The 13517-nt window shown below is 40.4% G+C and overlaps 1 protein-coding gene across 8 annotated transcripts in view; it reads right to left on the bottom strand.

Annotated features, from left to right (window-relative positions):
- PRORP (protein only RNase P catalytic subunit) overlaps positions 1–13499 on the bottom strand; it is a 137131-nt gene extending 123632 nt beyond the window's left edge. For 2 of the 8 annotated variants that reach the window (XM_081547919.1, XM_081547916.1), the window contains exons 1-5: positions 13188–13499; positions 13000–13115; positions 11422–12671; positions 9344–9391; positions 8731–8863 (exon numbers count right to left, since the gene is read on the bottom strand). In XM_081547919.1, the coding sequence (XP_081404045.1) occupies positions 8731–8863; positions 9344–9391; positions 11422–12410 (1170 nt within the window). In that variant the 5' untranslated portion in view covers positions 12411–12671; positions 13000–13115; positions 13188–13499. Of the gene's footprint in view, positions 1–7109; positions 7216–8730; positions 8864–9343; positions 9392–9802; positions 9909–11421; positions 12672–12914 lie in introns of those variants that run through there. The other 6 variants (XM_081547918.1, XM_081547922.1, XM_081547924.1 and 3 more) reach the window with 5 other exon arrangements.
- Between the last annotated feature and the right edge of the window lie 18 nt (positions 13500–13517).

Genomic DNA, 13517 nt, shown 5'->3' on the forward strand with positions numbered 1-13517 from the left:
GTTTTATAGAGTTTCAGTTTTATAAGATGAAAAGAGTTATGGGGATACATGATGGTGATGGCTGCACAGTAATGTGATTGAATGTATTTAATACCACTGAACTGTACACTTAAAACCAAAACTTCTAGGGGGTAGGGCCTGAGCATCAGAAATTTTTTAAAAAATATAAGCATAACTCAACGTGGATTTTGTTTTGTTTTGTTTTTTGGAGGTTTTTTTGCCACACCGCACAGCATGCAGGGTCTTAGTTTCCTGATCAGGGATCGAACCTATGCCCCCTGCAATAGAAGCTCAGTCTTAACCACTAGACTGCCAGGTAAGTTTCCATCAGTAATTTTTAAACATTCCCTAAACTATTCTAACAAGTAGCCATGGATGAGAACCATTTCATTAAAGGGTGCCATCTCATTTATTTTATTTTGAACAAAAAAGTACTTCTTGGTAAAAACATATAAACCTGAAACCATTTTTTTTTAAACTTTTTATTTTGTTTTGGGGTATAGCTGATAAACAGACAATGTTGTGATAGTTTCATTAAGCTGAAACAATTTTGATAACGCTCTTTTTGGATACTTATGGAGGTCAGCTGAAACCATACATTTCTAAAGCAACCAAACTCATCACAGATTAGTACTTACTCCGTGGTTTATACCTCACATTCCCGAATTATAAACAAGCTTTTAAAAGTAATATTGAAAGAAGTTCCACCTGTTTACTCCTAGTACAAAATAATTTAAAATGCTGAACACAATAGTTTTAATACATATTTGCAATGAATGGTATTTATAGATTGAACTGTGGCCTCCTCAGAATTCTCAAGTTGACGTCCTAATCCTTAGCACCTCTTAAGGTGACTGCATTTGAATATAAGGCCTTTAAAGAGGAGATTAAGGTGAAATGAGATCATAAGGATGAGCCTCAATCCAAACTGACTCATGTTCTCAATTGAAAAAGAAATTCGGACACATAAAGACGCACCTGGGATGCCCTGGAACACAGGAGGTCTTTATGAGAACAAACCAAGGACCATCTGCAAGCCAAGGAGAGAAAATAAACTTCAGGAGAAACCAAACCTGCCTATACCTTGATCTTGGAACTGTGCAAAAATAAATTTCTGTTGTTTAAACCACTCCGTCTGCGGTATTGTTATGGCAGCTCTAGCAAATTAACACACATAGTAAGCAAAAAAAAAACAAAAAAAAAAACACAAGATGAAGAACCTTTGGGCACTGAGATTCTGCAGCTGAACTTTATCCTGGGGCACACGCCACACTCTTGAGAGCCCTCCCTGGATCGGGACTGGGCTCAGGATGACTTGTCCTCTGAAATTTTAGCCTCAAATTTTTATTCACCTGCTCTCTGATTTCAGCCTTCTAGTTTTCATTCCCTTACTGTCACAGTATCTTCTCTTTCACTCCATGTGAGACTGTGAGGCCCTGGAGCCCTCCCAGAGAAGCACTCTCTGGCCTGCCTTCCTTCCCTATCTAGTCTGGGTCCCATGAAGATGGTGTTCACTATTCTATCAGAACTACCTTCCCTTGCTTCCTGTTACGTTGCCACAACTAACCAACAAAACCCAAAATCTGAACCAACGATGCATTTTGTCTTCACCACTACCACTTTGGAGAAGCAAATGGCAACCCACTCCAGTTCTTGCCTGGAGAATCCCAGGGACGGAGGAGCCTGGTGGGCTGCCGTCTGTGGGGTCGCACAGAGTCGGACATGACTGAAGCGACTTAGCAGCAGCAGCACTACCACTCTAGATGAGTCAAGCTCTGTTGGCAAAGTACTAAACCATACATTCATGCACAGTAATGTCTACAAATACACTGATTCAAATCTCAGCACACACCCCTTGCCACATCCTTCTGCTTGAGTTGGCATCTCTCAAGGACCACTCCTCTCAAGAACCACCCCAAGCCGCTTCACTCTCTTTAGTCCTGCATGGATCCCCGTCTCTCACCATGCACCCCATTTAACACAGCAGATGTCATTTCCTTCAGTCTTCTCACCTCCTATCTATAAATTCATCTGTATCCACAACCATCCTCACTTTCTTTTCTAGTCTCAAAGAAGTTTCTTCCATTTCTAACCTCCCTATCTGTGCTCTTTTTGGCAACCCTTCCTTCTTTTGAACCTTTTCATCCATTCTCTTATGTGCCCTGCTTATTCAACACTTTTATCTTTACTAAGAACTCTCACTTCATCCTATGAGTATGCACATCTCTCTCATCTCCCTAAACCCTTCCTTGACCTCTATCAAACTCGAGCCACCACTATCCCATCTGTCTTCTTCTTTTCATCCAAGCTTCTCAAAAGAAGAGTTCACCCTCAATGTGTGTTCACTGAGTTACAATAACCTGGATGACTTTGGCCCCCAGTGTACTACTGATATCCCTCTTCTTATGGTCATCAGTGACTCCTTACTTATTCTTAAGTGATATCTAATCATTCTCTCAAAGCATGCTATAAGAGACTTCCCTGGTGGTCCAGTGGTTAAGACTCTGAACTCCCAAGGGGGCAGGGATTTGACTCCCTGGTCAGTGAACCAAGTTCCCACATTAAAAAAAAGCATGATATAGAATTGAGGGGAAAAGAGAGGCCCTCTCCTAGTCCCTGCCGAACCTTCCAAGTTGCTACTTTTCCACCTCAACTGAGGTTCATGAGGTTCATCTATACCAGGGGTCAGTAAATTGTTTTCTGTAAAAGGCCAGATGGTAAATACTTTAGGTTCTGTGAGCTGAATGGTCTCTTTTGTACCTTCCCAACTCTTCAGGGCACAGGAAGCCACAGAAGAGACCAGCATATCTGTCTGGTTTGATCCCAGATCCCCACAATAAAGCAAATATCACAATGAAGTGAGTCAAATTTTTTGGTTTCCCAGTATGGATTAAAAAGTTGTATTTACATTATACTTTAGTTTATTCAGTGTGCAATAGCATTATATCTTTAAAAAAATGACGTATATACCTCAGTTTAAAAATACTTCATTGCTAAAAAATGCTAACCATCACCTGAGCCTTCAATGAGTCATTTTTTTGCAATAGTAACATCAACGGATCACCCTAACAAACACAATAAAAATGAAAAAGTCTAAAATATTGCATGGCTTACCAAAATGTGTCACAAAGATATAACGTAAGCAAATGTTGTTGGAAAAATGGCACCAATAGACTTGCTCGATGCACTGCTGCCACAAACTTCCAATTTATAAAAAAAACAAAATAAAACACAATAAAGCAAAGAGCAATATACTGATATACACCTGAACATAAGTGAGTAAGTGTGGCTATGTTCCAATAATACTTAATTTACAAAAACAAGCAGTAGGCTAGTCTTTGTCTGTGGGCCATGGTTTACTGACTCCTCTTTGCTATGACCTGTGTTGTCCCTGGAACCTGTACATTTATCAAGAATCTGGCCTCCAACTCACAGTCTTCATCGCCAGCCTAAAGGACGAAGTGCAGTGCCAGGCACCTGATAAGCATTCTATAATGTGGTTGCAATTATTATTTTTTAAAATTTTCCCATGGACACTGTAATGAGCTTTGTGGATGACCACCTAGCACTTTAGGCCTCTCAGTTTCTTCATCTGCTTAACTCTCACACCACGGATTTTGGCATCTAGAACCCTCTATCTCTCAGATCAAATACCTAATGGACACTGATCACTCTCACTGCCTTTATACTTGCTCTCCAACCTCAGTGAGCCTCCAGCCCACTTGTCTCTCTTGTCTCCTAAACCCTAAATACTCACTGGAAGGACTGAAACTGAAGCTGAAGCTCCAATACTTTGGCCACCTGAAGCAAAGAGCCAATTTACTGGAAAAGACTCTGATGCTGGGAAGGACTGAAGGCAGAAGAGGACAACAGAGGATAAGATGGTTGGATGGCATCACCGATTCAATGGACATGAACTTGGGCAGACTCTGGGAGATGGTAAGGGACAAGGAAGCCTAGCATGCTGCAGTCCATGGGGTCACAAAGAGTCAGACACAACTTGTCAACTGAATAACAACAACAGCAAAGAGTCATGACTGAGCGACTAACACTTACTTACTTACATAGTCTCAGAAAGAGTTGGTACTACTTCAATCTACCAGAAATGATCTGGATCCATGTCTGTCCCTTCTGCTTCACCAATACTATTGTACAAAAGCTAAATCCCAAACCAATCCAGCCGTATGTTTTCTTTCACTTCCTGTTAACCATGGATACGGTTCTCATCCTGAGCTTCCCCATCTTCAAATGGGTGATATCCTTTCAAGACTGTTACGTGCTATGAGTTTAATAGGCCTAAAAGTGCCCAACATAAGGTAATCATCCCATAAATAGTAGCAATGTTACGTTAAATCAATAGCTTAAAAATGAAAGGTGGACGACAAAAAAAAAAAATGGGATATAGATTTGGGGAGCTGCAAGAGGGAAAGGGGAGAACATCTGGAAAGAGAAAAGGAGAAAATGCCCCTTGTCATAAAATGTCCCAATCCTTCTGTGAATATATTTAGTTGCTTTGTGAATTAGTTAGTTAGTTAGTTAGTTCAGTCGCTCAGTCGTGTCCAACTCCTTGCGACCCCATGAACCGCAGCACATCAGGCCTCCCTGTCCATCACCAACTCCCGGAGTTTACCCAAACCCATGTCCATCGAGTCGGTGATGCCATCCAACCATCTCATCCTCTGTCGTCCCCTTCTCCTCTTGCCCCCAATCCTTCCCAGCATTAGGGTCTTTTCCAATGAGTCAACTCTTCGCATGAGGTGGCCAAAGTATTGGAGTTTCAGCTTCAACATCAGTCCTTCCAATGAACACCCAGGACTGATCTCCTTTAGGATGGACTGGTTGGATCTCCTTGCAGTCCAAGGGACTCTCAAGAGTCTTCTCCAACACCACAGTTCAAAAGCATCAATTCTTCGGAGCTCAGCTTTCTTCACCGTCCAACTCTCATATCCATACATGACCACTGGAAAAACCATAGCCTTGACTAGACGGACCTTTGCTGGCAAAGTGATGTCTCTGTTTTCAAATATGCTATCTAGGTTGGTTATAACCTTCCTTCCAAAGAGTAAGCATCTTTTAATTTCATGGCTGCAATCACCATCAGCAGTGATTTTGGAGCCCCAAAAAATAAAGTCTGACACTGTTTCCACTGTTTCCCCATCTATTTCCCATGAAGTGATGGGACCAGATGCCATGATCTTAGTTTTCTGAATGCTGAGCTTTAAGCCAACTTTTTCACTCTCCTCTTTCACTTTCATCAAGAGGCTCTTTAGTTCTTCTTCACTTTCTGCCATAAGGGTGGTGTCATCTGCATATCTGAGGTTATTGATATTCCTCCCGGCAATCTTGATTCCAGCTTGTGTTTCTTCCAGCCCAGCGTTTCTCATGATGTACTCTGCATATAAGTTAAATAGGCAGGGTGACAATATACAGCCTTGACGTACTCCTTTTCCTATTTGGAACCAGTCTGTTGTTCCGTATCCAGTTATAACTGTTCCTTCCTGACCTGCATACAGGTTTCTCAAGAGACAGGTCAGATGGTCTGGTATACCCATCTCTTTCAGAATTTTCCACAGTTTATTGTGATCCACACAGTCAAAGGCTTTGGCATAGTCAATAAAGCAGAAATAGATGTTTTTCTAGAACTCTCTTGCTTTTTCGATGATCCAGCGGATGTTGGCAATTTGATCTCTGGTTCCTCTGCCTTTTCTAAAACCAGCTTGAACATCTGGAAGTTCACGGTTCACGTATTTCTGTGTGAATTACTGGTAACCAAATGTATGATTATTCTTTACTAATCTCACCAGTCTGGAGCCTGAAGCTTCTGTAGTAGAACATTCTCCAAGGGGAAGATTTGCTCTAGATTCTAAGTCTCTGTAAGGAGAAAAAACTAACAAATCTTCCTTCTATTAATCTAGACTTACAGTGATATCATTAAAAAGGAATTATGATGGGGGACTTCCCTTCTGGTCCAGCTAAGACTCTGAGCTCCCAATGCAGGGGGCCCAGATTTAATCCCTGATCAGGGAACTAGATCCCACATGCTGAAACTAAGGGTTTAGCCATTGAGAGTGCTAAACAAAAGTATTCAACTAGTGATTCCATGACTGAGGCAGAAGCTATTCAAGGTAAAAGCCTAGGACATCTTGTGCCAGAAAGCATAGAAGTGCCCCCAAATTGATGTGTATATTGGGGGGGAGTGCATGAAGGGGTGTCAAAGAGACAGAGAAGCTGGATTGCAAGAGATTCTCACAGGCCAAATTTGGGAAAATTTGAGCAACAGAAAGAATGATGATGGTAGTGGAACCTAACCCCATTCATTTTTTTTAAGGAAATAACTAGAAAATCATCACTTTGCATCCTTCCAAAGGCAGAGTTCATTTTCATGTTGTAAAAAACACTGGGTGAAGTGTTAATGGGTTACAGAATATCTGCATAGTTTCAAACTATTACTCCACAGATTACTTAACTTTTAATTACAAAAATTACAAAGGGAAATTATAAACGAAAAAAAATGAGCGTTTACAATGGAGATATCTGGCAGTCGCCTCCTTAATCAAGTGATCAAACAGCATCAGCAACAGACAGCAACCTGATATTATGTGGCTGCTGTGATGCAGTAAGAAGTACATAGCATCATCTGTGTAATACACCCCAAAAGCTTATAAACTGAATTAATGGAGAGAAAGCAATCAGACAATTAGTCCACAGTCTTGTTACTCAAAAGTGGTCCAAAGACCAGAATTCTATCACCTGGGAGCTTGTTCAGAAGACAGAATCTCAGATTCCACTTGGGACAAGTGAATCATAATTTGCATTTGATCCTCAACTGACTCTGAGGTACAAAGTATGAGAAGCCTGAACAAGACAAACCACCTAGACTTTACAAAATATCAATGTCATAAAAACAAAAAAAGGCAGAGAGGCCTGCTCTGGATTTAGAGACATGAACAGCCAAAAGCAGTGAGTGAATCTTGATTGAATCCTGGGTAAGAGAAAAATGTTTTAAAATACATTTTGGGGGAACTGGGAAAATTTGAATATGTGGTCTTTACTAAAATGACACTGAATTAATGTTAAGGTTCTTAAATGTGATAACAGCATTTAGTTACCAGAATGTTCTTATTCTTAGAAGATACAAGGAGTTCCCTGGTGGTCCAGTGGTTAGGACTCTGTGCTTTCACTGCCATGGCTTGAGTTCAATCCCTGGTTGGGGAACTGAGGTGCAGCCAAAATCAAACAAACAAGAAAAGATACATAGTGATATATTTAAGGTAACATGTCTACAACTTACTTTTAAATGGTTCATAAAAACACATAGAGAGAAAACATATGTGGAATAATAACTGGTTATTCTAGATGAAGAGTATGTAAGGGTCCATTGTGGTATTTTTTTTTTTTTTTACTTTTTTTTAGGTTGAAAATTTTATTAAATAAAAAGTTGGAGGATGGAAAGAATATTCAACTAACCCACAACAGAAATGATCAAGTCTTTAGGAGCAAACAGCATGATTTACACAATCCTGCATCTATCTTAAAACTTACTTCAGAAAATACACGTAAGCGTTCAGTAGATGTTGGATGAGAGGAAGAAATTTGTTTAAATCAGTTTAGCTGGCAGAAATTCCCAAGGCATTAAGATTGGCTACAGCCAGTCAGCTGTCAAGTACATACAGAACTACAAACTAAATTTTCATTCAGTGAGAGGCAGCAGAGTGTGAAGGCAAAAATGTGGGGGTCACTCTGACCTAGATTTTATTAGTGGAGCATCCTAGGGCAGTTTTAACCTCGCAAAGTCTCAACCACTCTATCTGTAATACAGAAATAAACCAACATCTTACAGGGTAGTGTAAAGATGAAATAAGATAATGAATATAAAGCTCTAAGCATCATTTAATAAATGTTAACTATAATTTTACCAATAAAGTCAGCTAAAAGCTATTCCACAGAATGAACATAATGTGTTCAAGGACCCAATTTTGACTTTATTCTGAGGATCAAAGATCTTCATATTAGCATTTTCTGACAATTTTAAGTCAAAGTGAGAAGGCAGAACACTTTACGCTTTTCCTTTTTATTTGTTATTTGGAGAAAGAGCCTTCAGTAAGATGACAGGCAGCCTCCCCCCAAGGTAAAAGCATTTTTCTTCAACTTAATCTTAGTAAACCAGCATAAAACACTGAAGATTAGCAAAATACATCTATTAAGAATGACTTCAAGAATAAACAAATTAAATATGAAGAAGACTTGGAAATAATTTTGTCAAGTTACCTTAGATTCTCTTGACTAGAAAACTTATGAGAAACCTATGTTTTCATGGAATTTTATTAAAAACATCTTTTGGAAGCACTTACACAAAGAATAACCATCTATGTTTTTGGCTTAAGAGCACTGGTGCCCGGATGAAACAGAATTGAGCTCAACAGATGGATGAGAGTCTAACCCAATTATTCTATGAAAGTCTAAAGCAATCTCTCCTAAGGGTTGGCAACTATGGCCAGCCGAAAAAATCTAGCCCACGACTTATTCTCATGAATACAGTTTTACTGTATTCATTTATGTATTGTCTGTGGCTGTTTTCACTACAACAGCAGAGTAGAAAAGTTGCATCAGAGACATTACGGCCCACAAAGTCTAAAACATTTACTCTCTAGTCTTTCAGAGAAAAAAATTTTCAACCTCTGCTCCAGACAAGCAATCCAAGAATGAAGTTAAGACCTGTCCCAGACTCACCTGAGGTGTCGTCTTTTTGTATTGGTCACCTCCATCTATCACATCCCTCATGATTTTCTCCTTGAGAAATTCATACTCTTCTGAACTCAGGTGAATAGCCTCTACAGTTTTTCCACAGCCCAAACACTGACCACTGTAATTACAATTGAATGTGTTAAAGAATGTCCCGGGAAAGAACTTTTCCTAAAATGAATAATTCTAGGACATGAGAAAATTGGAAGGTAATTTAGAAAAAGAACATCATAACCTTTGTGATAATCATACACATCTCATTTTTTGTAACCCAGACAATATAACAAATTAGTGTCCCAGAAAAATCCAAGAGTAGACTGCTGACCTCCAGAAAAAGTTTTTAAAGTCATTCTTAAATCACAACTGGGCCCAAATTTGTAGGGAAAACATGTCAGAGGAATCACAGCAGGCTCACAGCACCTACCAAGAAAACTATTTTGGATACTGCAAATTCTCCAAATGAGAAACATTACCTTTTTGGCAATCCTAAGTAATTTAATCTATCCTATTTCTAAGATGTTCTTAAATTCTTCTTAACCAGTAGCAACACAACCTACTAAACCTGAATTGAACAGATTAAAAATAAAACATTGGTCTTTACCTTTGCTGGATTGTGGTGAATTGTCCTTTCCATTGTTCTCCAGGAATACTACAAAAAAAATTGCAAAACCAAATCACCAGAGGGTCAAATCCCTACTGAACAGATATCAATTACAGCAACGAGCTCTGAAAAGTTTGGGATATTTTCTTAGAACAGTTCGAATAGAAGAGTGGATGCTTAGACAGTGATGGTACACTACTCTGGATCTCCTCTTTGCTTCTTCTCTCATCATCTGACCCTCATTTTTAATTCTAAATTTATCTTCACAGGACCTACCCAGAAAGGAGCTATAACTTCTACACAAAACTCAACTCTAGGGACTTCCTTGGTGGTCAAGTGGCTAAGACTGCACTCCCAATGCAGGAGGCCCAGGTTCTATCCCTGATTAGGGAACTAGTTCCCACATGCTGCAACTAAGACCCAGTACAGCCAAATTAAAAGAAAAAACTCAACTCTAACCTTCTCCATAAAGCTGCCAGAGATTGTTCGTGACCCAGAGTCATTCTTTCTCTTTCACTATCAAATTTTATACACCACTCTCAGATAACTGTCTACTATTGCATTTCCAATTAGGTCATGAATGCCATTATAATAGATCTTACATCACAAAACACCCACAGTGCTTAGTCTAAAACTGGAGACATTCAAAACTACTTATTCATTTATTTGCTCAATCAATTTATCCTTTCTTCTTTCCTCTTTCATATACTACCATCAATTCCTTTTTTTTTTTTTTTTTTGGGCTGTGCTGGGTCTTCGATGCTGCATGGGCCTTTCTCCAGTTGCAGTGAGCACGGGATATTCGCCAGTTGCAGTGGGCAAGGACTTCTCACTGTGGTGGCTTCTCTTGTTGTGGAGCATTGGCTCTAAAGTGCGTAGTAGTAGTTGTGGCTCACAGGCTCTAGAGCACAGGCTCTAGTTAGTTGTGGTGCAAGGGCTTAGTTGCTCTGCAGCATATGGAATCTCCCCAGATCAGGAATCCAACCCATGTTTCCAGCACTGGCAGGCGGATTCTTTACCACTGAGCCACCAGGGAAGCCTCATCGATTCTTATCAATTCTACTGCCTTCTCGACTTTCTCAGTTCTTAATTCAAGATCTCATCATCCATTACTCAAATCTACAATTGCCTCCAAACAGATCTCCCTGTTTCAAATCTTAATCCCTCTCCAATCTTCTTTTCTCACTGCTTTGGCATCATCTTTTAAAAACTACTCCAAAACCAGCATTCTTTATAACAGAATAAAATACAAAATCCTTGGCCTTCAAAGACTGTCACTATCTAGTTCCTCTGCAGATATTCAATAAATGTGGTAAGAAAGATAATTAAGCATGACTGCTACTGCAAAGCTCTGTAAAAATAACATGTAGTAGAAAAGCAAGAGAAAAACAGAGATGAAAGGAAAGAACCTGTAGGAAAAAGCCCGAGGTAAATTAGCAGTAAAGAAATAAAGAACAAAAGACCATCATCAAGCTGATAACATGAAGGAAAGCAAAGGAGAAAGTTTTGGAGAGTAGTCAAATATGGTATGATCAAAACCAGGAAGGATGAAGATTTTCTTTTTTAACGTATATGAGGTTTAAGCAGGATACCTCTCTAGAATACCTCTTTCTGCTCTAACTACTCAAGTTGGTGAAATGCAGACAGTAAAGAGAATATATATGTGCATTATATACATTATACCAATCACAACTAGGTTTCAGAAGAACTTCTTCTGAAAATAGTAATATGACCCAAAGACAGCTCCAGTTTTCTTGCTATGAACTCCAGCCACAAGTGCTATTTGTAAATACTCATATACTAGACACCTCAGAAAACAAATGAACCTTCTAAAAGGAAAAAATACATAAAAATAACAAGTGTTCTATAATCTCCCTTTTATGTAATGAGCAGAGATTATCACAGCAGGTTTTTTAAAGAGAAAGAAAACTGTCTTAAAGGGGAACAATCTTACTAAGAGAAAAAAATATAATCTGAATAGAACAATCCTCAGCAACTAATAAAAAAAAAAGGAAGAGGCTACTTTTACGTATCAGTATTAAAATAAAAATACACATATACACAGAAATCAAAATTACCTCTCAAACCATGTTTTTATACTGTGTGCAAATGACTCCCCAGGATAAAGTCGATTATTTCTTAGATACAAAAGAATGTTGTGCAGTTTGTTTGAATACTGATCATCTTTCATGTCTTTTCCAAAATCAAAGAAGGCTTTTAAAGTTTCCAACATAGGAACAATATCATGACTTAACAACTCCTGATACAAATTCCAAGCTACATTTACATCTTGATGAAACAGGGCTCCCTGGATACAGTCATCATAGTTCTTTTTTGAAGGAATCATGACTTTTTTGAGGTCCTCTAACAGCAGCAAGGCCTCTCTCCATCTGTCTGTACAGATTAATCCCCGCATGAGAAGAGTGTAAGCTCCAGGTTCTAAACGCTTGTATCTGGCTTTCATGATTTCATAGACATCAATAATTTCTGCTGTCTGCTTATGAAAAACACAGAGGTACAAATACTTGACCAGTAAATCATAACCTACAATACCATTGTTTTTTGCAGCTACCCAGGCCAGCACAGATTTGGCCACATCTAGAGAGCTACGGCATTTAACCATCTGCAAAATAATCCAATTTTCAAAGTTAGCCTTTTCTTTGAACTCTTCCTTAAGTTTATCCCACTCTTCTGAGTTCAAAGGTTTTGTCGGGAGCTGCATAATGTTCTTTAAAGGTGGCAAGACAGGAGCTTTACTAGAAGGATTCATCTGTGATCTCTTCTTAGCCGCTCCAGCTGCAAACATGTGAGAAGAATCAGCAGAAACTTGCTTATTACTACCCTCATCTCGTTTCCTGACATATCTGGCCTTGGCAATCAGCAGGTTCATTCCTTTGGTATTTTGTGCAGACATCGTTTTAACAGAAAACCACTTCTCTTGAGTCCTGATGCCATAACAGTCTTTGAGAAAGAGAGAGAGGTAAGAGTGACTTGAACTTAGCCCAAGGTATGAGTTGCTCTTCCAAAGCTTAGGAAAGCTTCGAATACCAGTGAAATAGAAAGTCATTATGCAGTTAAATCAGGACTAGATAGTGAGAAAGATGTGATGCAGGCTGGTGGCTGGGGGCGGAGAATCGAAGGGCAACTTTCTACAAGGCGATTTTCAGCTTCTCACAAATCAAATGCTTTGGGGGCTAGCAGCAACGAAGCTTGGTTGAGTTCTCTCCATAAAACAAGAGTGTGGGGATATCCAACCTCTCTCGCAAGTTCCAGGACTAGGAGACAGAGCAGGAATCCTCTGCTGCCTCTTATATTCCAGTCAGCGAACCTGAGGGAAAAAGCACAAAGACCCGCCAGTTGACTCACGCGGAACACAACTCTTCTTGAAAAGGGGCAAGAACCCATGGGAGACAGGCTGCATAATGGGCGAGGAGTCGGAAGCCTCCTACCTCAGGCCCACCCGTAGCCAAGGAAGAGGCGAAAGCCCAAGTCTAGGGGCCCTGGCCGCCAAACTCTTCAAATGGGGGAATGGAGGGGTGGGGGGGGGGTTTGAGAGAGCCGAGCCACAGACACAAATAAGGAAGAGAAGTCCACGAGGGCACCCGCTCTGTGTACTGGTCGGTCACAAACGAAGTTCACTAGATTGAATCACCCACCTCATCACTCACGCTGTGTGCCACCATTAGCGGCGGAAACTACGCCGTCCACAATGCACCGCGACGGCCCCTGCCGCGGAGGCGTGGCTAAGCTGGTCGCAGGCGTTCCGTCCGGCCTGGAGAAGAGAAAAAGGCGACTTGTGAACCTTTTAGTGGCAGGAGGGGGCACAGGCGGCTACTGAACGCACCTGTTACATTCAGGGGGCATTTAAAGCCTCCAGATATCCGCAATAAACAATGAAAAGAAACTGAAATTAGAAAGCTCTTCCATCCAGCCGGAGGAGCCAAAGGAACCCCTGGGTCACGTGGTGCACAAGTGCCAAAGGGCCAAGATGAAATAAAAGCGCGGGCTCCCTTATCAGGCGCCTTTAGAATTAGGCATGGTGAGGCTGGGAAGCTGCTTTAAGGAAGGTCACTTCTGTCTTTTTCACGTCTACCCTCACTGTTGTTACTGCGTCCCTACCGTTAGCCTGATCGTGGTATTCTCCGCAGTGGCCTCTGGGATCGATTTACCCCAC

This window comes from Giraffa tippelskirchi, chromosome 12 (assembly GCF_054371585.1).
Source record: "Giraffa tippelskirchi isolate mGirTip1 chromosome 12, T2T-mGirTip1v1.2.pri, whole genome shotgun sequence".
Taxonomy (NCBI): domain Eukaryota; kingdom Metazoa; phylum Chordata; class Mammalia; order Artiodactyla; family Giraffidae; genus Giraffa; species Giraffa tippelskirchi.